This window comes from Callospermophilus lateralis, chromosome X, assembly GCF_048772815.1.
Source record: "Callospermophilus lateralis isolate mCalLat2 chromosome X, mCalLat2.hap1, whole genome shotgun sequence".
Lineage (NCBI taxonomy): Eukaryota > Metazoa > Chordata > Mammalia > Rodentia > Sciuridae > Callospermophilus > Callospermophilus lateralis.
In genome coordinates this window covers 35255644-35283066 of record NC_135325.1, presented here as the reverse complement: position 1 = coordinate 35283066, position 27423 = coordinate 35255644, and the positions used below count along the sequence as shown (strand labels likewise).

At 45.7% G+C, this 27423-nt stretch overlaps 1 protein-coding gene across 2 annotated transcripts; it reads right to left on the bottom strand.

Annotated features, from left to right (window-relative positions):
* Positions 1 to 1707: 1707 nt before the first annotated feature.
* Positions 1708 to 26105, bottom strand: Gripap1 (GRIP1 associated protein 1). 2 transcript variants are annotated; one of them, XM_077106865.1, is made up of 26 exons: positions 26050 to 26105; positions 23565 to 23631; positions 23364 to 23425; positions 22292 to 22318; positions 21357 to 21464; positions 16963 to 17113; positions 16031 to 16215; positions 15783 to 15830; positions 15109 to 15140; positions 14972 to 15019; positions 14741 to 14840; positions 13291 to 13368; positions 12981 to 13073; positions 12146 to 12280; positions 10302 to 10397; positions 9819 to 10031; positions 9576 to 9689; positions 8603 to 8680; positions 8404 to 8499; positions 8243 to 8299; positions 8036 to 8135; positions 6158 to 6288; positions 4299 to 4421; positions 4063 to 4156; positions 3068 to 3222; positions 1708 to 2265 (listed from the first exon to the last, which is right to left on the bottom strand). In XM_077106865.1, exons 1-26 carry the CDS (start codon positions 26089 to 26091, stop codon positions 2173 to 2175), a joined length of 2526 nt encoding a protein of 841 aa, XP_076962980.1. In that variant the 5' UTR covers positions 26092 to 26105; the 3' UTR covers positions 1708 to 2172. The 2 variants fall into 2 exon arrangements, with proteins under 2 accessions (XP_076962980.1, XP_076962981.1); XM_077106866.1 differs by lacking the exon at positions 12981 to 13073.
* Between the last annotated feature and the right edge of the window lie 1318 nt (positions 26106 to 27423).

Sequence of the window (27423 nt, the reverse complement as noted above, 5' to 3'; positions counted from 1 at the left end):
GGGGCCTCGTGGCTCCCAGAGCCCCCTCCCCTAGGGCAGCCTGAGAGGGACCCTGGGGAGACTCCGCCTCCTACAAAGCTGGTTGGGCCTCAGTCGCGTCATCTGGAAAATGGGGGTGGCAGGGAGCTTTGCCAGTTCTCCCCACCTCCTTCCTGGACTCCCCCCTCTTCCTGCTCAGTTCCTACCCCCTCTACCCCCATGGGCCCCCACCCCCACCCGCCTGAATCAGCAGCACTTAGCAGATCCAATCGATGGGGAGGCGTCTGTTAATGGCCCCAGAGCGGAGTGCCATGGGGAATGATGCAGCGCTGTGTCCCCTCCCTGCCCCCCAGGCTGTGGAAGGGCAGGAGAAACTGGGGTGCAAGGATTATTGATGGGGGCTGTCTCTCTCCAGATGGACAGGTCTTTAAAGCCACCCCCTAGGAGTGTGCCACAGCCCCAATTTTAAACTTCCATCATGGGACTGGAGCATGCATCTTCCACTGTCTTGCGATATGAAATGTGGGGTACAGGGAGTGCAGACAGGGACAATTCAGGCCCCACCCCCCAGTCCAGGCAGGTTTCACGCCAAGGGGGCAGGAGCCCTTATCTGTGCACACCCAGTGACTGCAAATCACATCACATCCTCTAGAGGGCTCTGCTCCTGGGCGGCAGGAGCACAGAGTATGAAGAGTCTATGGCAGGCATAGGTGGGTTCAAACTCAAAGCTTTGCCACATTTGCTGTGTCCTTGAGAAATGCCTTGCATTGTTTCTTTGGCTGTCAGAATGGAGTTATCCCTACTTGACAGTGTCATTTGGAGCATTAATTGAAATGATGTGAAAGGGGATGGCACAGGGCCTGGCACAGATGATTTCTAATCTTAGATAACTAAAGTTGTGTGATGAGGGCACAGTAACACAGGAAGTGTAGCCTTTCAATCCATTTACCAACCCATTGGATTCCTCCATTTGCTCACTTATCACACTCTTGATTTGTCCACCCTCCCATCTACATAAGCAATCACTGTACCCACCCCTCCACCTATTTAGCCATTAATCCACCAACCCACTTGCTCATCCATTGTATGTTCACCCTATCCAACTATTCACCAACCTATCCATATGTATCAGTATCCATTCATCTGTCCAATCACTCATCACTTATGCACCCACTCTTTACCCTCCCTATTCGTTAGCTTATCCATCCATACAGTCCCTTATTCATCCAAGAGTTTATTCCCAACCTGTTCATAAATCCAACCATCCAGCTACATGAACTCAATTCATCCACTCAACCATTTGTCCATCTAGACATCATCTGTCCATTTATATATCCACTTATCCATTCTCTAGCTATCCACTTACTGATCCATCTATCCATTTATTCATCCACCAATCCACCCATCCATTTCCCAACTTAAACAAAATTGATCCATGCAAACTTCCACTTATTTATCATCAGTCCATCCAACCACTTATCCATCCTCCCATTTGTCCACTGATCTATACCACAACCCCACGCACATCTACCCACATACATATATCTGCAGATATTTATGCTCCACTTAGTTTGAGAGGTTGGTCAGGTGACAAGTGAGTTGAGGTTGGAGGAAATAACAAAGTTGCAGTCATAGAACTCCCTCCCCAATGCAACAGAGTGACCTTCTGACCCCCAGAACATCCCCCTTGATTGAAAAAAAAATGAGACCAGACAGTCAGTGGGTGGGCCCGTCTGGCCAGATGGTATTTTGGCTGCACAGCCTTTATACACACACACACACGCGCACACACACATACACGTTGCTAGGACGCTGAACACAGACTGCACCCCCACCCGACACCCCCAATCCCAAGTGCAGAGTAGTCAGGCTTTCAGACATAAATTAAAAAATAAAATAAAATAAAAAAGTGTTGGTCTCTGGGAGGGAAAGCTCATGCAGAGATGGAGGCAGATGTCCCTGGGAGCCTGGGCCAAGAAGAAATCCCTACCCCTTCCCTGGGGATTCCCACTGGGGTGGGGGCCCTCTGCCCTGACCAGGTCATTTACATCAGCCATCAGGCCTCTAGCCCCTTTAATGTCCAGTCTCCCAAACTACTAGATTTTGGTGTCAGCCCCCATTTCCCTCCATAGCCCAAGGGAGTAGCATCCTGGGAGGTGACAAGGGGAGGGAGTGGATGCAGCCTGCAGGTCTTTAGCTGGATTCTCCAGGCTCTAGGTCTGGGTCAGGTGACCCCACGCACTCCTTGCTGAGTCGTACAATTTCCTGGGACAGAACTTCCATGTCCTAAGAAACAAAAAAGCCATAATGGGCCAGAGAAGTAGGTAGGGGAGGCTCCTTCATTTCCAATGGTGTCTGGCCTGGTTTGGGAAGGTTCTTGGAGTTCACAGAGCCTTCAACAGAAGGCTGAACATGGAGAAGATGGGAGCTAAGGAGATGTAGTAGGTCACCTGCTGTGGCCCAGTGCTGCCAGAGGATATAATTGTCACCCTCACCACCTTGTCTTCTATTAAATGTGAACTTGCTTCTCCAAGGTAGGAGCTGGGTCTGACTCCTTTATGAATCCCCCAGAGATGGGAGGAATATTTGGGTGAGAGAGATGGGCCAATGGACATGTAGGTAAACACATCAGGGATCTATGGCAGGCAAACAGGTGCACAAATGCATTGTGAAAAGGCCATAGGGAGGACAACAGGTAGGGAGGCAAGTCATCTGGTAGGTTGGCAAGGTAAGACAATGGGTGAGTGAGGAAAGAGAAGGATAGGTCAGGATATGGTTGGAAGACCTGGGAAAGATGATTACATAGGTAAAAGAGTAAGTATATGGACAGATGAATAAATGGTTGGGTGGGTGTATAAATAGATGGATGGATGGGTAGGTAGAAGAAAAGAGAGATGAGTCAGAGAATAATAAGTTGACCCAAAGATGAAAGATGAGAGCATGAAAGGGTGGTGTATATAAGAATAGGAGAATGGCTGGGAGGACAAAGTCTGGGTAAGTGACTACAGGGACTGGCAGAAGACCTGGGGCTCTGTGGCTAGGGAGACATGTGGTTAGATAGATGGGGAGGCTAGTAGGCTACACTCGCCTTGTGCAAGTGCATATTCTTGGTGAGCTGCTCCTCCAGCATGTTCTGCAGCTTCTTGTTCATCTCCCGAAGGTTCTCGTCTCCTGGCTTCACTAGGTCTCTCAGGACGCTGCCCAGCCCGCTGCGGTCTGTGTGGCCTGCTGCCACAGACACATCTGCAAGGGCCCAAGCTGAGCACTACCCCCTCGGCAGAGCCAGAGGAGAGATGGGCAGAGCCAGAGGAGAAAAGAGGAGAACAGAGCAGAGGAGAGGGGAGGGAGAGAAGCCATGTTATGTAGAGGGGTGGAGATTTTGACATGTGAAACCAAATTTTGTCACTTACTAGCGATGTGACCCTGAAAATGGGGATAAATATCTAAATCATGGAGTTGGAAAGATGCATGACTGCATGCAAATTATAGAGCACACAGTAAACCCTCAGCACATGCCAGTAGGTATTGTTCTGCTAAGGAAAAATCAGGGGGAGAAGAAGATTTGAAAGAAGGAGCAAAAGAAATAAAGACAGAAAGGAAGAGCAAAGGGGAGAGAAGGCAGGAGACAGGTGGGAGAGGAAGAGAGGGTGAGGAAGGAGGGAGAAGAGATCAGAACCTCAAAAAGAATAAAAGTACAGAGAATTAAAATTTGTGGAGGCAGAACAATATAGCCAGTAAGAGAAGGTGAAGGAGAGGGGTCGGAAAAAAAGACACAAGGAGAAAACAGAAGGGAGAGAGAGGAGAAAGCCGAGACATGGTGAAAAGAAAGGAGACAGAAGGCCAGAGAAGCACATTAGAGGAATGGGGAGTAAAGGAATGACACGTACACAGAAAAGGGGAGGAAGAAAGATAAAAAGACAGTTTCCTTGCTATCCTCTCCATGGGTTGTAATTTTGTTAATAGAGGCACTGAGTTCCAAGAAGAGAAAAGCCACAGCATACATGGAAAATGAGTAAAGTAGTACTTGGAGAGCCAAGTAAAGGCTGGATGGCAAGGGGTGAGGACAGGGGAGGGGGCACTGACCGATTCGGCTGTCCATGACGTAGGTCTCAATGATGGCGCTTTTCCGGCAGAGGTCCTCTGCCATGGAAGCACTGCTCACCTCCAGGTGCTTCACCTGCAAAATAGCCCAGCCCACATCAGACCCCTCAACTGCACATGATCACCCATGAGGAGAGGAGGAGGGCCTGACCAGACCCCCTCCTCACTGCCCAGCCAAGAGCACTTCAAATGGGGATAAGCAGAGAGACAGACAGTACCTTCTCCTCTAGCATCCATTTCTCCTGCTGTGTTTCTGCCAGCCGTTGAAAGAGCTCAGCCACTTCCTCATCTGACAGCTCAGCTGGCCGAGGGGGCTGGGCCTGAGGGCTACTGGATAAGGACTGTAAGGAAGAGGAGATAGTGACCAGCCCCAGATTCATCACTGCCCACCCCAGACACAAGTCAAGAGCTGGAGTTGGATGGGAAAGTGTGGGCCCTGTGGCTGGAGCTGTTGGTCAGTCTTGGCACCCTCAGAAACTCTGTGTTCCCCTTGGTCTAAAGGCAGGTAGAGAATAACTACCACATCAGAGCCTTACTGAGAAAATTAAGGGAGATACATTAGCAAATGAGATCTTTTAGCCAACAGGAAATGGAGGTGAGAGCTGAAAAAGCACCACTAGTAAACAAGTAAAAAAAATTCAAAAGGTAGGACACTTCTTATAAGTCAACTGTCCTGGTTTGTTCCTAAGATGATGTCACAAAAAAGGGACCAAAAGAAAGCTGGGCATGATGGTGCTGCCTGTAATCTCAGAGACTTGGGAGACTGAGGAGAATCACAAGTTCAAGGCCAACCTGAGCAATTAACAAGGCCCTAAGCAATGTAGCAAGACCCCTTCTCAAAAATAAGAAGGGCTAGGGATGCGGCTCAGTGCTCATGTCAGTGCCTTGGGTTGAATCCCCAGTACCAAAAATTAAAAAGACCACCACACTAGATTAAAGGGGGAGAAAATAACGAGATGATGTAACATGTGCTCTGAAATGGAATGCTGATTTTCAGTTTTCAGAAAAACAGCAACAAAGAACATTTTGGGGCCAACTAGAGAAATATGATTAAGGTAAACTAGAGTATTAGATGACAATTTTAAAAATTGGGAAGGTAGAAACCAGGTGAACTAAAACATGTTCTTAGTGCCGTTTAGGATTTTAAAATGAGGGATCTGGAAGGGTATGAACTAAGTTTTTATTTAGATAAAGGTTTCACTACGTTGTTCAGGCTTGCCTTGAATTCCTGGATTCAAATGATCTTTCCTTGCCCTTCTGAATAGCTGGAACTGCAGATGGGCAACACTGTGCCCAACTTGAACTGAGAATTTATAATAATGTCCTTTGAGTGGTAAAATCTTTACTCACTTGTTTTTGTTTTGTTTTGTTTTGTTTGTTTTTTGGTACTAGAGATTGAATTCAGGGACACTTTACCATTGAATTACATCCCCAGTCCCTTTTTATTTTTAGACAGCGCCACACTAAGTTGATGAGGCTAGCTTTGAACTTTTGATCCTCCTGCCTCAGCCTCCTGAGTACGTGGGATTACTGGAATGCACCACCATACCGACTTTTTTTTTTAAATTCTATAATGTACACATATGATTTATGGAATGATAAAAAAATTTCCAAATAAAACTGGCTAGCAAGGAAACTGACATAACAGATAGCAATAATAATGAATAATAAGTGTGATTTGGAAGAAGGGACCTCCTACATGGGTAGATACACTTACTACACACCACATACTTTATGGCTCCCAGAAAGGTGGAATTAGCTGACAAATGCTGAAACATGATGGTCAAAGAGAGAAAACGATTGGCCTGTCCCCCATGTAACAATCCAAGTTGATGAGATTGGGAAGAACTTGTCAAAAAAAATGCATGTGCTAGGGGATTGGGTTGTAGTTCCAGTGGTAGAGCATGTGCTGACATGCCTGACGCCCTGGGTTCAAATCCTAGCACCAAGAAGGAAAACAAAAATGCTTGTGCTAGACTCAGAGTGGCTGCAGCTGAGGGAAAAAAATAGGGGGATGCCCCAATTCCAGATTTGGGGCAGGAAAAACTGGGATTGCACACTCTTCCTTGTCCCTTACCCTGGCTGGAACAGCTGAGCTCTCCTTTTCCCGCAAGATCTCCCGGTAGCTGAAGGAGGAGATGCTACTACTGTCTCCTGTCTGGGTCCGGCTTGGTGAGTTCATCTCAGAAAGAACCAGCTCCTCAAGGCCTGGAAAGTGGAGGGAAGAGAAATTGAGCCCAACCCTCTGGGTCCCAGGGCACCAACTGGCAGGAAGAGGCAGAAAATAGATTTGAAGGAGGCAAAGAGACACACTAGGGCATGGGAAAGTCAGAAGCAGACAGGACAGGGAAAGACAGTGAAAAAAAAAAAACAAAAAACAGCTGTCTCAGTTGGCAAATACACACAATAAAAGAGAGCCAAGGTGAAAGAAGCCAGGAGAAATAGGGGATACCTGGGCCTCAAGTAGCATTAGCACTCAGAGTTGGGCATGAAGAAAGGAAAACAGAACCCTGGAGAGGGCATAGGGCACACTCACACACAGAGAAAACCCCAGAGGGTCAGGAAGCTAGAGCAGATGATGGAGACGATCAGAGACCCTGGCAAAAGACATGGAGCAGAGAAAAATGATGGAGAAGCCAGGCTTGGTGGCATGCATCTATAATCCCAGTGACTCAGAAGGGTAAGGCAGAAGGATCACAAGTTTGAAACTAGCATCACCAATTCAGCAAGACCCTCAACAATTTAGTGAGACACTGTATCAATATAAAAAATAAAAAGGGCTGGCAATGTAGCTCAGTGGTAAAAGCCCCTGTGTCCAACCCCCAGACTGTTAAGTAAAAGAAAATGATGGAGACAGACTCATAGCCATGCACCTAGATCTCAGTTCCATTTAATGGACAAGATGGAGGTATGGTATACCATTCTAATCTGTTCTGTGCCTCTTAATTTGTAACAAAACAGAAACAGAAACAAAATTCCTGTTATAAAGAGGTAACTTCAGGAAACTGAGTACCTCACAGAGAAATTGATTTGAAATGAGATAACATTCATTTTGCCATGTCACTTAAAACATGGGCATTGAATTTGTGCCACTGCTCTTGTGGCTGTTTCTCAGTGTCAAGAAGGGTATGTTAATAGCACACCCCAAGGGCTCTCTAGCATGGGTGGGGTGCTGAGTGAGGTTCCACATGTACTCTGAGTGGGAGAACAAGAGAGAAGAGTTTTCTCTGAGGCTGTGATCTGAGAGATGCAACAGAGTTATCACTGCATCTTACTTATTTCAATGTATTTATAGGCCACCCCCATCTAAAAAAGGTGAATACAAACCTAATTTTTATGTCCGTCTTTGCCTTAAGTGGCAGAAATAACATGAATTGGATTTGGTTGTATAATAAAACAGTACAATGTTGCCGCTTGCATGGATGTCTGTCTCCCTAGCTCCACTGGGAGTTCCTAGAGGGGAGCAAATCAGGGGGCTTTGTTTCAGGAACCCTGGACTTGACTGTGGGAATTTATAGAAGGAGAGAATGGATACAACAGATTTAGAAACACCGAGTGAGGTATAGGAGTGTGTACGTGGGGATAGTGGGAATGCAGACATAGAGAGGGGATAGAGAAAGAATGAGATAAATGGACAGAAAGAATAAAAAGTGGGGAACAGAAAAGGAGAGATGTACAGAAAGAAGGCAGGGAGATAAAGGCAAACTAAGAGGAAAGGGAACAAATGGAACACAGAAACATAGAGAAAACAAAAAGGGAGAGAGAGAGAGAGAGAGAGAGAGAGAGAGAGAGAGAGAGAGAGAAACAGAAGAAAACAGGTAAGAAACAGAGTTCAAGAGGGACAGAAGAAGCCAGAGAGCAGGATCAATGGAGGTGCAAGAAGGCCCCGGGACCCATATGCCCAGGCCCTGGCTACCCTGCACCGTAGCCTTCTCTTCCTGTCCTGGTGCCTCACCAGAGCGGCTCTTGCTATTGGTGAGGATATCCTGCAGCCGCTCCTGCAGCTTGTCGGCCCGTTTTCGCTCCAGGTGCAACTGCCGCTTGAGGTCTTTCAGCTGTGCAGGGACGGGGGAAGATGAGGGTTGAGGGCCAAGGGACCCATAGGGAAAGGAAGGGCATACATGCCAGGAAAGGGCTGTATGAGGGCACCTCCCCATTTTACCGCAGCACTGCCCTTCTTCTCCAAGATCCGCTGCCCATCCACTGTATCCTTCACTTCCTGTCAGGTAAAGGCAGCATGGCTGACAGATGCCAGAACAGCTGCCTGCAGCACACCCCCTCTTTACCCAAGGGTGTGTCTGGGGCCATAGAGGGACCATTGACCTGCTTCAGGTTGCTAATGGTCTTCAAGTGGCCATCTCGCTCCTCCTGGGCCTGCTGGAGCTGATCGCGTAGACCCTGTAGCTCCTCCTCCTTGCCCTGCAAAGCATAGAGTAGCTCAGGCTGCAGACTGGGAAGCCTCTGTACTCCCTTGAGGGCCCTTCAGTACCCGGAAAGAGGAACATCATCAAAGGAGAAGCACCTTCAACTCAGCAGTATGCTGCTCCTGGCACTGCTTTAGGGCTTCCTCTTGCTCCTGCTGCTGCTGCTGTAAAGATTCCTACAAGACAAGTCCTGGGTCTGGCCACAGCCCCCCAGAAGACATTATGCCCAGTTTAAGGGTATACTGCAGTGGGGCCCTTCAGGCATGCAGAAAAGAACTTCTTGCAGGAAAACACCACATGCCCTTAGGCAGAAGTGTTACATTTAAGCCTGTGCCATTCATATAACTCTAGATTTGCATTTACATTTTCTTTTATTTAACAACACATAACATAACACTTACTACATGCCAGGAATATTTAAAGGGTTTTGCATATATTAACTCATCTTCCCTAATCCTCCCATAATCCCTAGACAGTAGGCATTATATTTATTTATTTATGCTGGGAGTTGAACCACGTCCTCATGCACCCTAAGAAAATATTCTACCACTGAACTACACCCCAGACCCTATTGTTATCCCTTTTCTACCAAATATGAGAACAGGTCACAGAGAAGTCAGATGACTTGCCCAAGGACACACAGCTAGCAAATGGCCCAGCCAGAATTCAAACCCAGGCAAACTGGCTCTGGTCTGTGCTCTTCACTGCTGCTTGACATTTCCTCTTATGTATTGTCCTGAGTTTTCCAGAAAATGGCAATAAAAGCTCTTGTTCAAATCAAATCAGTATATCACAACAATTTCCTGACAGAAGTAAAATTCCAGGAAGAGCAGGTACCTTTTCAAATCTGCACAAAGGCGAGGTGGCACTGCACACCTAACATTTTGCCCTGTCTGTTGGCCATTCCTTGGTCTACTCTAGAAGGCTGCTATTGAGCCAGCAGGACTGTGGCTACAGACACAAGTCCAGGACGTCTCAGAAAGTTCTAGGTCCTGACCACTTCTACTCCCCTGGTTTGGCCTGGGTGCCCCATAAGCAGCCTCTATGTCTCACTGGGCACTACCAACTCACCTCAGCTTCCTTCAAGCGCCGTTCAAACCAGCCCTTGGCTCCATCCATGGAGTGTACCTGAGCCTGAAGTTCTTCCACTGTCTGCTGGAGATTCTCCAACTCCCGTGTTCGGGCCTGGAAGGGGCATCCAGGGCAAGGTAGGCTGAGGACCAGGCACCTCACACATGCCATTCATTGGCTCATCAACAACACTGTGGTCCCCAAGGTTTGGAGGAGGAAGGGCATTGTAATTTACCCACCCACCTTCTCCTCCCGGATCTGCCCACGGAGCTCCTCCTCCTGCCGCTTTTTGTCTTCATGCAACTCTCGGAGCTCACGCTCGTATCGGGCACGCACCCCCAGCACCTCCTTTTCATGCCTTAGTCGGACTGCTCCCAGCTCTTCCTTGTGCTGAGACTTCTCCTGCAGCGTCTCCATTGCTAGTTCATCCAGCATTGCCTTGCGCTTCTCAGCACTCTGGGGGGGGGGGGGTCAGAAGGATGGGCCAGAAGGATGGCAATCAACCTCCTCCCCTAATACTGGGAAAGGGCCACCACCCTGTCCCCATGGCCAAGGAATTAGCCAGACACCCCTCTCTCAGTCCAATCAATTTGGCTGAGTCACTCTCCCATCTTCAGAAAATGGGTCATTTTCTTCCCCCTCTCATTCCCATGGATTTGAACATATTACATCTCCCAATTTCCTTGGACTGAGCCAGTCCCTCCACCTCTCTCCATGGTGCCCTACCTTTCTAGCCTCCTGAAGTTCCTGGATCAACTGCTCCTTCTCCTGCCCTATTTCTTGAAGTTGTTCCAGAAGGCGACTATTGGCCCGTAATGACTCCTAATGCAGGAACAAAGGGGATGAGTTTGATGAAGAGCTAATAGGTGCTGATTTACCTGGGATGCTTCTGGTAGACCATCTCCCTTTCCATTGGTCAAGTGAGTGTTATAATCTCAACCTCTACACAGCTAGTTGCTCCCCAATATTCATTCTCCCATACATTCCTAGCAACAGAGTTTGTGGTTGGGTACATGATGGTCTGGCAAGCATTACCCCTCTTCCTTCAAAGTTAGGTGTACCCATGTGATTTTTTTCTTATTTTATTTTATGAGACAGGGTATTGCCATGTTGCCCAAGCTGACCTCAAACTCCTGGGCTCAAGGGATCCTCCTGCCTCAGCCTCCCAAGTAGCTGGACTGACTACAGGCTGGTGCCACTACCCTCAACTCATGTGATTACTTTTTATGTATGAAATTGGTTGATGTAACTTAGGTTATGCTTTTTTTGGTACTGGGGATTGAGATCAGGGCCTGGCACATACTAGACAAACACTAAGCTACATTCCCCAGCCCTTTTTATCTTATTTTAAGACAGGATCTCACTAAGTTTCCCTGGCTGACTTCAAGCTTGGGATCCTCCTGCCTCAGCCTCTCAAGTAGCTGCTATTAAGAGGTGTGCGCCACCATGCCTGGCAGGTAGTGCTCTTAAAGGAAAGGGGAATACTATTCCCTGCCCTATTTCCTTCTTCCTTCAAGATGGAATGCAAAAATGATGGTGGAGGAGCTTGAGCAACCACCCTGAATGCCAAGATAGAAGTCTTGTGTTGAAGGTGGGAGAAGAGCAATGGAAAAAGAATGAGGGTCACTGATGATTGCAGAGCCATCACTCATCCTTAAACAACCTACTTGGAGTTTTACATGAAAGAGATTTAAACTTCTCTCTTATTTAATTTATTATTATTCTAGTTTCTACTTGTGTATCCCTAATCCAAAAATCTAAAATTTAAACCTTTTTGAGTACCAACATGAGACCAGAGTGGACAATTCCACATCTGACCTCTTGTGATAGGTCACAGTCAAACACAGGTGTGGGGCTGAGGTTGTGGCTCAGTGGTAGAGCACTCACCTAGCACTGGGTTCGATCCTCAGCACCACATAAAAATAAATAAATAAATAAATAAATAAACAAATAAATAAAGGTATTGTGTCCATCTACAATTTAAAAAAATTTAAAAAGGTTTATTAAAAAATAGAAAAACACAGGTACAAGCCAGGCACAGTAGTACACACCTATAATCCAAGTTACTCAGAAGGCCGAGGCAGGAGGATTACAATTTCACGGCCAGACTAGATAACCTAGCAAGATCTGTCTCCCCCAAGGGAAAAATACAGGTGTACTAAAAATATGATATAAAATTACTTCCAGGCTATATGTATAAGGTATATATAAAACAAATGAATTTTGTGGTTAGACTTGGGTCCTATTCCCAATACATCTTGGTAAGTATATGCAAATATTCTAAAATCCCCAAAATCAGAAATCTGAAAAATTTCTAATCCCAAACAGGTTGGATAAAGGACACATAACCTATACTATGGAATCAGAATGTATATCCTAATGAACTGAAGAGGCCCACCTCCGGAGAAGCAAAATGATTTGTGCCAGGACATATGGATACTAATAAAGTCAGGGAAACAGCCTGGAATCTAGGTCCTCCTGACTATACAGTCTCCCCTACTGCACCTCTTGGGGATTCCACTGAACCAGTACTAGGGAACTGTAAGACAGACCAGAGCCAGAAGTATCACCTGGAGCTGGGAGTTGAGGTCATCTTTCTGTCCCATGAGATCCTCATACTCAGTTTGCCGCTGCTGTAACTCAGCTGCTAGCCCAGTGGTCTGTTCCCGGAGCATATTCAGTTCTTGTGTCTTTGCTGTTTGGATCTGCAGAAAGTGTGGTGATGGGATATGGAGTGAAGGGGCCCCAGGGACCCAGGCATGAGGCATGGGCCTCTCAGTTCCAGAAAGGCATGAAGAAAAGTAGAATGAGAGAAAATTTCAAAAGAAAACCAGTGAGGATAATGTATAAATGTGGTATATTCATGCAATAGAGTACTACACAGTGATAAAAGAACCCAAGCTATATTTGGATAAACCTCATGTATACAAAGGGGCCAGAAAGTAGCCAAAGACAAAGTAACATTGATTCCATTTATATAAAGTAAAGAGCAAATGAAGTTAATCTATGTTGCTAAAGTCAGAATGATGGTTATTTCTGAGGGAGTATTGACTGGAAAGGGTAAAGGGGACCTTCTAGGGTACTGAAAATACACTATTTTTTGATCTGGGAGGTGGCTACGTGGAGATAGAAAAATAGGAAGACTGAGAGATAGAGAGATAGAATTCACTGAGTTATACACTTAAGATTATTATATTTCATGCACTTTACAGGAGAGAAACTAGAATGTCAGAGAAGCAAGGATGGATGACCAGAGAGAAGAGGGCTGGAGCCAACAGAAAACAAAAACAGAAATAGGTGCCAGAAAACAGCATGGTATCCAAACACCCTGCCTGGGTATGAACCAGAAAGAAGAGTGATGGGAGAATGAGGAGGGATCAGCAAGGGCTCTCATGTGTCCTGTACCTGCTCCAGGGCAGCCAGGCTAGTCCTCAAGGCATTGTTCTCAGCCAATAGCCCTTCCACTTGTTCCTGCGCATCTGCACTCTGGATGGACACCTGGCCCCACCCCCACGACAGGTGAGAGCGGGTCCAGAACAGGAAGGCAGGACCTACCCGCAGCCAAGAAAGAAAGGAAACAGACAGACACACGGACCACAGACCAGGACTAGGAGAAGCAAGACCCCCAGGGACCTGCCTACCTGTGTAGCACCCACTCACTCAGGCTGCCAACTCCCTCAACCTCAGATCTCCAAACCCACCCAGTACAACGTACCTGATCTTGTAGGGCCCTCAAAGCTGCTGCATGCTCCAGGCGCTCTCCCTGCCGCTGATCTCTTAACTCTGCCAAGCTCTGTGGGTACCAGGAGGTCAGGGGAGCCCATTCCAGACCTCAGCCACCCCTGAGGTACATATAACCATACAGACTCCCTTTTGAGTAACCAACAGTGTGTCCCCAGCACCTGTGAGTTTTGGATTACCCATCAAGGATGTCAGGTTCACCAGACTCCAGGTCACAACCTGAGGTGGCCTTAGACACTCTTGTACCCTCTATCTCATCCTTCAAGCATGTCAGATACACCTAAGCTCCTGGTCCTAGCTCTTGGAGGACTCAAACTCCCCTAGCCCCCATCCATAAGATGTCTTACACTAACTCAGATTCCAGCTTGGGAGCCCCAGATTCTCAAGATGCATACAAACCCCAGGAATCACAGATGTGGTCAATATCTAGGGACAATAGCTTTACTGAGACTCCAGGCCCTGACTACCAGGGGTTTCAGAAACACTAAAACCCCCATGGCTCAAGTTTCTAAGGGTTTTAGATCCACACAAACTCCTAGTTCCAGACCCTAGAGGTCTCAAGTTCATTCAATCTTCTAGTTTCCAGCTCCTAGAGAAGTCTCAGACTTACTCCCACCACCTATTACTCTGGTCCCCACTCTCTGAGGATCTTCAGAGACAGATCACTACCAGGTCCTGGGGCATCTCAGCCTTACTTAGACTCCTGTTACAGCTCCCTTATTCTCAGTTTCTAGGGGCCTTAGTACCATGAACCACCATATTCCCTTCTCCAATGGACTTATGACTTACCCCTTCTAGAGGAAAACCTAGAGGCTTTAAAGTCAGCCAGCCCCCAACCATCAAGAGCCACAGAACTACCTACACTTTTATACCAGCCCCTGAAGGTCTCAGACTGACCAGATTTTTGTTCACTTTCCCCAGGGGTCTCAGGACCACCTAGCCCATGCAATTCCACTTCCTAAACATCTTAGACCCAAACTAACCTCCAGACCCTGAGAGTCTCAAATGCACTACACCTCTAGTACCAACTGTCCCATGCCCTAGGCCTCTGGAGATCCCAAATTTACTGACACCCCTACTCTTAAAGGTCTCAACATCACCTAGTCTCCAGGAAGTTCAGATTCACACCTATTGCTGGTCCTAAACCCCAGTGGTAGTTTCAGACTGATATGAACTTGTGACACACAATCCCCTAAGTCCTCAGCCCCAGGACCTCTGATCCATACAGACCCTTATCCCAAATCTTAGAACTCTTGGGGCTCCTAAGGTCCTATTTTTCTACCTCCTGGGGAAGGCCTAGGCCCATCCAATCTCTGAATTTCCAACATAGGAAATACTACAGACTGCCCAGCCAGTCTCCATGAGCCACAGACCTCCCCAAACAAAAGTCCCCACCCCAGGGATCTCAGGACTGAGCTTCTCACTTGATTGGCAGCCTCAAGTTCCTGCTGCAGTTTCTGGGTACGAGCCAACTGAGCCTTTAAATCAGCTTCTTTCCGCTGTTGTAACTCCTCAATCTTGTTCCTGGGGGTGACAGGGATAGGGCACACTGGATGTGGCTCAAGATTCAGATTCCTAGTTTTGCCCCTGTGATCTTCAGGTAATTCTGCATGGACCAGTCTCTGTCTACCAGTGCTCCCAACCCTGGCAGTTACCTGCTGTCATTAAATAGTGTTTCCTTCTCTGTCTGTAGACGGCAAAAGCTGGACACAGAAAGACAGACATAGATGGGTCAGTTTTATAAGTCAGTGTCCCTTTAGGCTCCTAAAAACCATATAAAAAGGAAGTGTACCTTTCTTGTTTCTTTTTTAGTTTCTCAGAGAGCTGGATGGGAGGAACAAAGGGGAGTAGACAAGTGATGAATGATAATTATATTAACAAAGACAAAAATTAACTTAATATTTTCACATAATTTTCACTGCACCCTTTCTGAAAGACATGATTTACTTATGTTATCCTATGGAATCCTCAAAATAGCCCTGAGAAGTGACTACGACCAGTCTTACAAACTGAGAAACTAAGTCTCAGAAGGCATAAGTAATTTAGTTGCCTGGCTGGTCAGCAGCAAAAGCATTATCTCCATTTAGATCCCTTGGGCTCCAAAGGCCAGCACTTATGTCCTCTAAATAGTGGCCAATAGCCACATCCTAGAATGGCTAGTCTGGGAGGCCTAGAAATCAGGATCCTAACTGGTTATCTTAATGCTGGACCGCTAGGTTCTAAAATAAGAATAAGGAATCTGTAAATGCTTGGATAAATGAATGAATGGGCAAAGTTGGAAGGAGACAAAAGGGATAGGGCCTGACACGCACAAAATAGAGTGGGGCCACATTAGCCCATTCCATATTGAAAGTAACTCTGAAAGATAAGTGTGAGTCTCTCCACTTCCCCCATGATGAAACTGAGGCTCTGAGGGAGGCACAATGCTCCTTTATGCTATGCCAGGAATAAGCTGGGCAGCCCCACCTTAGCGAGTTCTTCCTGCAGCCTGGATGTTTCAGCCTGCTTTGAGCTCTGCAAGGAAAGATGAGGGATGGGCTTGTTGTTAGTAAGGACAGGGGAAGGCCTCTGCTTCGCCTTGTCCTCCTGCCTCCCTCACCCCTTCCCTTCTGCCCACGAGATGGTGATGTCACAGACATCTCCGTGGGACCACAGGCAGAGCCAGGGCATCTGCCTGCCTCCAGACATCCCAGCCACAACAGACCCAGGTTTACCTCCAAGCCTTGCAGCTGCTCCCAGAGCAATCTCTTTTCCTCTTTCTCCATTTCCCATTTCAGCTCCACCTCTGCCAATGGCATGGGGGCCATGATAGTGGGAGTGAGGCCCCCTGGGGGGTCCCCTTGGCCTTCACTGACAGCTGAGGACTTCACAGCCTCTTTCCCATAGCGCTCCTGCAGGGCTAGTGGGTTGAATAAGAATATATGATGGAGTGCTATGTATGTTTATGATGGATGAGGTAGTCTCTGAAGTTCCTTGCCATGCTTCAAATAGAGGGAAAACTGGCCTTCAATCCTTCAGGTCACAGAAACCCTTCTCCAAATGCCCACAAGCACCATTCATGCCTTTACAAATCCTACCAACCTCTGAGATCCTGTCTGCCATGCTCCATTCCCCTACTTATAGCTAAATCCTTACTATAAACTCAGAATACCCATCCACATTCTAGCAAGTCTCCCTCCTGATCATGGAACTAGCACCCACCACCAAACAAGCCCCAGCTGTTCACCAAAAGTCCATGCATTAGGACCTTCCCACAATATACCAAACTGTCTTTCAGCTCTTATCCCAAACCCCACCTATGATCTGAGCTCCTTCATTCACTTTCTTCACTTGGTAAATAGATCCCTTTCAACATTCATGCTGCTGCTCTCTAACATTTGCTAGGGACCAGGCCCTGAACCAAATGCAGATTGATACCAACTCTTCCTACTTCCATCTTTCAGGTAGCAGCCATCACTGTGTATACTGTGCAGATAAGGACCCTTTGGCTCAGAGAGGTAAACTGGCCTGTCCAAAGCCACACAGCAGTTCTTAGCAAGGCCAAGCCTGGCCCTAAAGCCCTTTTCCTTCCCCTGAGAGGCAGACATTCTTCTATGTTTCACTCAAGTTTTGAGATCCCTACATACCCTGGAGAGCCTCTACATACCTGCCACATTCTTCTGCAAGGCTGTGTTCTCTGCCTGCAATCTTAGCAGCTCCCCATCCACATGGGGTCCAGCTTGGATAGCACCTGTTCCAGTAGCCCCTTCCTTTAGTTGCTGGTTCTCCCGTTCCAACTGCTCCATCTGGCTGCAGAGCTGAGAAGGGGAAGAGTAAGGAAGCACAGAAGCAGCAAATCAGAACACTATTCACCGAAACATACATAGCACTTGACCAGGCAGTTAATAATTCATTTAATTCCCATAAAGAACCTATGACATAGGTGCTCTCACACTTTACAGATAAGGACACTGAAGCACAGAGATGTTAAACAACTTCATATTCATACATCTGTTTAGCAGAATCAAAAAGGTTGAGAATGGTGAGAACAATTTCCCCTTTGCCTGTTCCCAACATCTCAGATAAACTCTAAGACCTCACACTCCTCTGGAAATTGTCAGCACCATGGATAGTCCCAATGCCGTGACTTCTATAAACAGCTTTGTGTCCTGGGTCTTACGCCCAGGGATAGTTCCTTCTCAGCTCAGGCACCACAGAAAACTTTAAGAATACTTTAAGAGTATTTCCAGGGCCAGCACTGCTTATAGTTCCTGCCTTGCTAACTCCTGGCCTTGGAGAGTAAACAATAAAAATAAAACTAAGCCAGCCCCCTGTTCACTTCCTGACTGAAGTACACTTCTCATAGAAGTTCCAAGATGATACCTTGTCCCCATTTTCAGGGGATAACATTGAGGCCCAGGAAAATCTTTATTTTTATTGACTGGGATATTTTCTATCCCAAACATTATTTCTTTCACCTAGTTCTCCACATGATTGCATCCTTTAGTGTTCTGCTCAGATGTCACCTTTAACATAGTATCCTATGGGCTAGAGGTGTAGCTCAGCGAGAGACCACTTGCATAGCCTTAAGGCCCTGAGCTCCATCCACAGAACCAAAAAGAAAAAAAATTGGTATCCCTCAACATCGAAATTCTACTCTATCAAAGCACTGCATTCACTTCTTTCTTATCTGGTTTTAATCACAATTTAACAGTCACAAGCACAGATTCTGAAACCAGACTGCTTGGATATGAATTTATACTCTGCCATTTACTAACCAGGTGATCTTGGGACAAATTACTTTATCTCCCTGGGGCTCAGTTTTCCACATCTGTTAAATAGGGATCCTAAAAATATCTCATAGGCTATTTCTAGGATTAAAATGAATAAATAATGTAGAGCACTTCAAATAGGAACTGGTACATAGGAAATGCCATATAAATGTCAGTTATTACTACCTACTAATTTTATTTGCTTATTATGTTATGTCTTTCTCCTAATCCCATCCCCAGAATGTAAGTTATGCAAGAGTGGAGAACATTCTGTGCTGCTCACAATTGTATTTCCAGAACACACAGAACATAGCAAGCATTCAATAACTATTTGTTGAAGAAACAATTGAGCTGAAATATCTTGGCAAACAAGGGGTGGATACAGGCTTTGATCCCAATGCCTCCCTGTGAGCACTTCCAGTGCCTGGGAGGAGTAGGAAAGTGACTATGAAGGAAGTCTCCACACCTGGTCCAGTACCCAGCCCTGGGTAGTACAGGGAAACATGAGCTAGATTTATGGAAAAATGCCTGACCTACCTCACCCCATTAGAACCAAGATACCATGGAGGCAAAAAGCATAGACAAGTAAGGCTGTGAGACCAGTGGTAATGTGAGCACCAGGGACATGGAACTAGCGGGTGGGGAGTACCAGAAGTTAATGTTTAAAGTAGTGATGAGGCAGACCTGCAGGTCAAAACAACCTATGTGGAATGGACCAATTAAAAAAAAAAAAAAAAAAAACTCGAGGGCTGGGGTTGTGGTTCAGTGGTAGAGTGCTTACCTAGCACAAATGAAATCACTGGGTTTGATCCTCACCACCACATAAAAATAAATAAATAAAAAAACTTGAAGCCAGGTGCAGGCCTATAATCCCAGCAGCTTGGGAGGCTGAGGCAAGAGGATTGTGAGTTCAAAGCCAGCCTCAGCAAAAGTGAGGCACTAAGCAATTCAGTGAGATCCCGTCTCTAAATAAAATACAAAAGAGGGCTGGGGATGTGGCTCAGTGGTCGAGTGACCCCGAGTTCAATCCCTGGTACCCCCTGCCAAAAAAAAAAAAACTTGAAGTGAGAAAACCAGAGAGAGGGTTGTGAAAATGTAGCAAGTAAATCTGGGCATGGTGGCACATGCCTATAATCCCAGCAGTTAGGGAGGATGAGATAGGAAGATCATAAGTTCAAAGCCAGCCTCAGCAACAGTGAGGCACTAAGCAAATCGGTAAGACCCTATCTCTAAATAAAATACAAAATAGGGCCGGGGATGTGGCTCAGTGGTTGAGTGCCTTGAGTTCAATTCCCAGTACCCACCCCCAAATATATATATATCTCAAATGAGAGGTAGTAAGGGCTGAGGCAGGTGAAGGCCATAGGATGGATATAAAACTTTTTTTCCAGTAATGGTGATTGAACCCAGGGCCTCATGCATGCTAAGCAGGTGCTTTACTACTGAGCCATATCCCCAGTCATATACTTGATGGCTTTTGTGTATGACACTAAGGATCAAACCCAGGCTAGATAAGTGTTCTGTCACTAAGCTATATCCCCAACCCCAGAATATCAAAACTTAAAAAGTCAAGAAAGAGCTGGTGATGTAGCTCAATTGTACAGAATATGTGTTTAGTATGCATGAGTCCCTAGGTTCAATCTCTAGGATTTCCCAAAAATCAAGAAATATTTTAGAGGACTAGGGATGTGACTCAGTGGCAGAGCACCTGCTTCGCATATGCAAAGCCCTGAGTTCAATCCCCAACAATGCCAAAATAAAATATATTTTAGAGTAAGACTGAATCAATAGAAGGATAATATCATCAGCTAACATTTCCATAGCTGATATTACATCCAAGGCTCTGTTGTGACTTACATACATTTATCCAATTAATCCTCACAAAGCCCTGCAAGACAAATACTGTTATCAGTAGCACTTCCATTTTTTTTTGTTCCAGGGATTGAACTCAGGGGCACTTGATCACTGAGCCACATCCCCAGCTGTATTTTGTATTTTATTTAGAGACAGGGTCTAACTGAGTTGCTTAGTGCCTCACTTTTGCTGAGACTGGCTTTGAACTTGCGATCCTCCTGCCTCAGCTTCTCTAGCTGCTGGGATTACAGGTGTGAGCCACCATGACCACCATCATTTCCATCATTTAAACATTTGGGAATGAGAATTGACTTTACCATGGTCACAGTTAGCCAAGATTTTAATCTAGGCCTAGCTGGGAGTGGTGGCTCACACTTACAATATTACTAACTAGGGAAGCTGAGGCAGGAAGTTCACAAGTTTGAGGTTAGCCTCAGCAACTCAGCAAGACCATGACTCAAAATTTTAAAAAAATAATAAAATTTAAAAAGTGCTAGGGATGTAGCCTAGTGGTAAAGTATCCCTAGGTTCAATCTTCAGTGCTGAGAGGAAAAAAAGATTTTAATCTGGGTCTTCTGGTACCAGACTACATGTTTAGAACAACTGCTCACTGAACTGCCTCTCCTGGCACTGTACTTGCTTAAAGGTTGATTTTTGCTTTGTTTTATTAAGGTATTAAGAAGTATTTTACCCACTTGAATCAAAGTGTGAAATATGATATATCAAGAATTATGTAATGTTTTGAACAACCAACAATAAAAATTAATTAAAAAAAGAAGTATTTTATCAGATGGAGCCTTATAAATACCATTTTTGCTACCAAGGGACTTTTTTCCTGAAAATATGCTAAAGATTTACAAAGTAATTAGCCATGGAAACAGAAGATACATAAGAGAACAAAAAGACAAAGTCTCCAACTGCCCAGTAGTTTCAAAAGCAGCCAGGACACTAAAATCAGTGAGGATATAGAATTAACTGATCCAGGATGAATTATCTGCAAGAAGTGCAACTCCAGGCTTATGTCAGACAAAGGGAAGGAAGACAAAAGGGAAGCACTTCAAATACCTTTCCAACCCATATTAAGCATAATAATTTTAGCTAAAAACTCCCCAACACCCTGATGCTCCATACATCAGCTCCAATTTTATGGAGACTTGAAGTTCAAAGAAAAGGAGTGCCTGGGCCAGGAACCAGCTGACCTCAGGGCTTGAAGCCATCTGATTGCACCACAGTGAAAGGCACCATCTGTCAAATCATTGCCCCCCCAACAGTATTTCAGGACTTGTTTCAGCACCATGGACAGTGATCCAAGCTCAGACCCTGTCCAACCACCAGTTGTTGTCAGGTCTCAGCCTGGGTAGCCCCTGCACACACTTTATGCACACAAGCACGCACACAGCATTCCTGTTCCCCCAACTATCCCAGGCACCAGCACCTTGCTGAACTCGGCCATAAGTGTGCTGTTCTGCAAACGGAAGTCCTCCTCCTGGCTGTGCAGCTTTGCCTGCAGCATCTCATTTTCACTCAGCAGTCCCTCGACTTCCTGCAGTGGCAGACATGGGCCAGGACTCCAATAGAGGCAGAAAAGACGAGGAGGTATGGCAAAGAAAGAGACAGAAGAAGATGATGTGGGGGAAGAGCATAAGGTACAGAGAAAGGGGTGATACAGGAGAGAAACATACAGGGAGGGATAAAATGAGAGAGAGAGGAAAGATGGATAGAGAGTCATGGGGAAGTAGAAAGAAAGGAAAACAGGGAGGGAGAGACAGACAAAGAAGGGGGAGTACAGGAAAAGAAAAGGAAAGGTAATAACAGGAAAGGAAAGAAGGATCAGAGAGAAAGAAAAAGAAAAGACAGGAACAGGGAGAAATCACCAGGGAAAAAACAGATCAGAGAGAGAAGTGAGAAAGTCAGGGTATGAAATGAGTCAGGATGAGATAAAGGAACAAAGGGGAAAAAAGAAAAAAATGGAATGGACAAGAGAAACAAGGAGTCAGAGAGAAATAAACAAACAAACAAAAAAAACCATAAAAGACACATGATGACAGAGATAAGAACAGGTTGGGGAAAGACAAAGAGAGGGTTGAGGAAAGAAACAAGAGTCAGAGAGAAGGAAACAGGAAGACAGAGCCAGGAATAGACAGAATTAGAATAAAGACAGAAATGGAGAAAGAAAGAAAAACACAGAGAGGCAGAATATAAGACAAATACAGGAAAACAAAGACAGACACAGAACATGACAGTGAGGAAATGGTAGATGCAAGAGCACACACAGAGAAAGGCAGGCTAATATGAAGAGATCCCAGCACACAGAGATATATTCCCACTTAGAGTCTCTCAGACATATTCGCCCACCATGAGCCCCCTTACCTGAGCTTTCTTGCTCTTGCTCAGTGCCTAAAGTGAGGGGTGGAAAGACAGCTAAAGTGAACAGCGATGAATATATCCTACCCTCAGTAGGGTATGGAGACTACTGTGACTAGTGTTAATGGAGGACAATGATGACATGGGTCATAGGTTGAGATTGTCTTCAACCTCAGAACTTTCTTGACAATTTGGAGCCCATAGGAATAACAGAATGAATGAGTGAGTAAATAAGAGACTGAACAAACGAGAATACTGCTTTGGTGCTACAGCACATAAGAATCTTCCTTTTCTCTGTGTTCTTGAGGTTGAGGTGTGACTTAGTATGACTTTAACCCTTTGTGACTTTAACCCTTTACAGGCTGGATCTCCAAGCTCAGAAATTGTGGCTTTATTGCTACATCATCCAAACATATCTATATGGATCCCTCCCATAGAACATGGAAAGTGCTTCTCAGCAGCCGAGGGCATGGTCAGGTTTGAAGAATTAGTACCCTAACAAAGAGAAGCCCAGCCTCCTGACAGTGAGATTTTCTGCAATCTGTATTAGTGTTTATCCAACAAATATTTATCCAGAATGTACTACATATAACATTGTAATAAGGGGGACAGAGCAGTGAAGAAAACAAAGGAGAATCTTGAATGTCTTGAGGAGCTTTAATAGGTTATATTCTATCTCATCTTTATGGGATCTAAGAGGTGGGTTGGGTCTTATATTACCAACAGGACCAGTATAGGGATGGAAGATAGGGGGACAAAGTGGGAATGTGGGTAGAAGTTGGGATGCAGATTGAAGGCAGATTAACTTAGACTATTCAATCAAAAGTTAGTGACTAAGAATGAATAAGTAACTGAACACAGAATGAAATAAGAATAAATTAAGTTAATCAATAAATTAAGCAGGATTAGGTAAAACTAGCTAAATAAAGAGATCTCCATGAGAATTATTTAAATGACTACATGAAAACAGCATTTAATATTAGGTCTAGTTCACTGTAGGTGCTCATTGGCTACATGAATGAGTCAGACAAATAAAGGGTAGCAGAGAGTGGGTGGCTGGGTGGGTGGAGAAAGGTACCTTTTGAGCTTTACTGAACTCCTTATCCAGATAGGCAACCTTCTGTCGAAGACTGGCAAGTTCTGGTGTGAGGAAAGCAGGGAATTGCAACCTCAGGCAGTGGCAAGGAGCTGAAGGCTCCTCCTGCCAGGCCTCTGAGGTAAAAATCTCAGCCTCTGGCTCCCAAATTCATCCCCACCTAATGAGACCCTCTTGGCTCACCAACGCCATTCTTGCGTAGTTCATCTGAAAGCTGGTAGTTGTTTGTCCGGAGTTCTAGGAGCTGAGCCTTTGGGGAAAAAAGAAGGGAAAAAATTTAGGAAAAGTGCTCTCACCCCCACCACAAGGGAACCGAGCTCCTAAACCCTATGGATTGGACTGGTACCCTCCAAGTGCTTCCTCAGCCACTCCTTATTACTTAAACATACTGCATCCTAAAATGAGCTGCCAGGCTCTGAGCCCTTGTCCCACCTCCTCCAGGTCCACTTATAACCCCAACCAATCTCACCCCTCCAATCCACTCTGCACTCCAGCCATCAGTGAGCGCTGGTCCATACACATGCGATAAAATTTCTCTTTCTCATCTTGGCTGACTCCTTCACACACTGAACACTATCTTACCAAACCTGGAGGCCCCTGAGGGCAAGGAACAAGGGCTTGCCTTCCCACCTCTTTCCCAAGGGAAGAGGGTATGGTATTTTCCTCCCCAACCTTCATTAAGTCAAGAGCATTCCCAAGATCCTGTAACTACAAAGGTTCTCAAAACATCTCCAGGCCCCCTTCAAAAATTAAGGAAAGGGCTGGGCATGCCAATGATCTATGCCTGTACTCCCTCAGGAGGCTGAGGCAGGAGGATCACAAGTTCAGAGCCAGTCTCAGCAAGTTAGAGAGGGACTAAGCAACTTAGCAAGACCCTGTCTAAAAAATAAAAATAAAAAGGGACGGGGATGTAGCTCAGTGTTTAGGCTATCTGGGTTCAATCCCCAGGACCAAAAAAAAAAAGAAAAAAAAAAGGGAAAGGGCCAGGTGCAGTGGCACAAGCCTGTTATCCCAGAGACTCAGGAGATCACAAGTTTGAGGCCATCCTCAGCAACTTAGTGAAACCAGCAGCAATTTAGTGAGAACGCTGTTTCAAAATAAAAATTAATAAGGAATGGGAATGCAGCTCACTGGGTTTAATCCTTATTACCGAAAAGGAGAGAAAAAAGAAATAGAAGAATTAAGAAAAAGTGAAATTTGGGCCATTCTAAACAGCATAGTCCTTTCTACAAACCCTGTAGGGCTCTGAAGCTGGTTCGTCCCAGACTCATTCACTATCCCCTACCCCACCAGAACCTTTTTCCTCCCTCAAAACACACTAACATCTACCTCTCTTCCCCTGCTCAAAGTCAGAGGGTTTGGTCTCTATAAAACTTTTCCTGCCCCTGTCTTCACCAGGACTCAGTGATCCCTCTCCACGTCCTGGTCCAACTGGAACACTTCTTTTCACTCCCTTAGATTTCCTCCTCAACAGAGTGAAATGGTTTTCTCTCACTCACTGCATAGTGGGATCAACCTTCCTCACCCAAGGATTCCCACCTCCCAACAAGATCTCCCCAGTCAGAGTAGAATGGGATGATTCTACACACTTCAAGTTCTCTCAAATACAAAGCCTTGGGTGGGACAATTGGATTACTCAGATCCCTTGCGAAGGTTAGGGAAGTCTTTCCAATTAATGGTTCAAAGATCTCGCCCTTTCATCCCCCAGAGTCCCAGTGAGGAACAACTGTTTTCCCTCATTCAAGGACCAAAAGAATTATTTGTCTTCTCTCAGAGTTCCTGCCCTTCACCCACAGGACACTTCTCAGGATTTTCTCCTTTTCAGAGACTCTCTCAGCAAGGAACTCTCTAGAGAAGAGCCCACTCCTGAAGCAATGCTATGGCCTTTCATCCATTCTCAAGAGTTCCCACCCTAAAAGAATCAAGTAATCATAGTACCAATTCAGGATACCTCCAAAAAGTGCAGTGATCCTTTCTCCATGTAGTCCAAGATACCACTTTTTTACCTTCTCTGGTCCCCCCCCACACACCTGTAGGGACTGATGGTATTACCCATTCAGGGCCTTCTTTACCCCAGGCCTAAAGGATCACCCCTAATAATCCAATGGTACTGGCCCTTTGAGGATCACCTATCACCAAAGGCACAGTATCTCCACTTCCCAGGAACACACCTGGGGTCTTTCCCCAATCCCCTGGCATAGTAGTATCTCCCACAAACTTCCCACCTCCCACAGGGTAATGGTATTGCCCTCTCAAGGGCTCCCCCCACCGTGACGCAAACGGCCCAACGCCAGCTTCCTTCCTCTCCAGACAAAATGGTTTCGCCCTCAGGATCTCCTTCTTTCAAAGCCCAAAATTATCATCACCCACCAATGGTATCCCCCCTATACAGACACAAAGATCTCGTCCCCCCAGTTCTGAGTAAGGTATTGCCTAGTAAAGTACACTCTCCCCTGCCCACAAGCCTAACAGAATCTAATCTTCAGAGCCCAAATATCTCAGAATCAAAGAGTATCGCCGATCACAGCCTCAGTTTCCCTTCTCCAGATCAATCCCTTAGACTCAATGTCGGTTCCAGCCAACTCATTCTCAGAGCCGGTGGCATGACCGCTCTATACCCCTCCCCCTCGTCGCCTAGCCCGGTGGTCTTTCCCACAGCGAGCGGCACCTGCATCCGCTGAAACTCCTCCTCAGACAGAGCTTGCGCCATGTTCCTCCCCCCACCCCCCCTTCAGCTTTATGCGCAGACGCAGCTCGTGCCTCCTGTCAGTATTAAGTTCGGACCGAACCAATGGCCAGGAATAGAGGGGGAGGAACCTAATTCAGAAGTTCAGATTTTGGGAAACGGAGAAAAGAAAACAAAACTGATAGGTCAGATGGATTTTAGTATAATGTTTTACTAGATTTCAAATCATCCTATCTGCCTTTTAAACTTCTATGGGTTACCAGTTGTTGTGAGACATTATGGCATCCCTGTCTCATAAGTGAACTCTTCGCTAGGGAAGTGTTTGCCGACAAAAAATGACCCTTCTGCGCTACTCCTTTAATAAGAATGGTTGACTTAATAACCGTAGAAATGAAAGCGGAAGCTTTCCTCTGTTCTGGTTCCCGCCCTCCTTCCAGTGACCCCTGAGGGGAATCCCGCCTCTGGTGAACCCCCTTTTTCCTAAGATTTGACAATGATTTTATTAACATCATTTTAGGTAAAGGACCCTAGCTACCAAAAAATTAAAAATACCTGAGAGGAAAGAATGGCAGTGAACTAGGTGGGGGGGGAGGGGCGCTCTATTAAAACAACAAAAACAAAAGCAAGGGCTGAGGGTGTATTCCAAAGGTAGAATCCTGTGTTCTGGCACCTGGAGGGTGGAGGAGGGGACCTGAATGATGAAACATTCAAATTAATACTAAAATGCCAGAGCTCTTTTTTTTTTCTTTGATTCAATGAACTTTATTGAGATACATTGTTTATCTCACTATATTAAAGCACCCATTTGCCAGGCATGGCGGTGCACTCCAGTAAATCCAGTGGCCCTGAAAGCTGAGTCTGGAGGAGCGCAAGTTCAAAGTCAGCCTCAGCAATTTAGGGAGGGTCTTAAGCAATTCAACAAGATCCTGTCTCGCTATTCTGTCTCAAAATAAAAAATAAAAAGGGCTTGGGATGTGACTCGGTGGGGGAAAAAAAGGAAATCTTTATTAATGAGCTACGACCCCAACCCTTTTTATTTTGAGGTAGGATGGCACTAAATTGCTGAAGCTCGACCTTGCCTCAGTATCCCAGTCGCTGGAATTACAAAAGGAACCTTATTTTTATGTGGTGCTGAGAGTCAAACCCAGTGCTTCACAGGTGCTATGCAAGCGCTCTAAAATGAGCCACAACCACAGACCCACCTTAGTGTAGTTTTGATTTGTGTTCCTCTTAGAATAAGTGAGACTGGGTATCTTTTAGTATGTTTAAGGACTAATTTAATATATATGTATATGGGTGTTTTGGGGGGAATTTAACCCAAAGCCTTCTGCATGCTAGACAAGTGCCCTACCACTA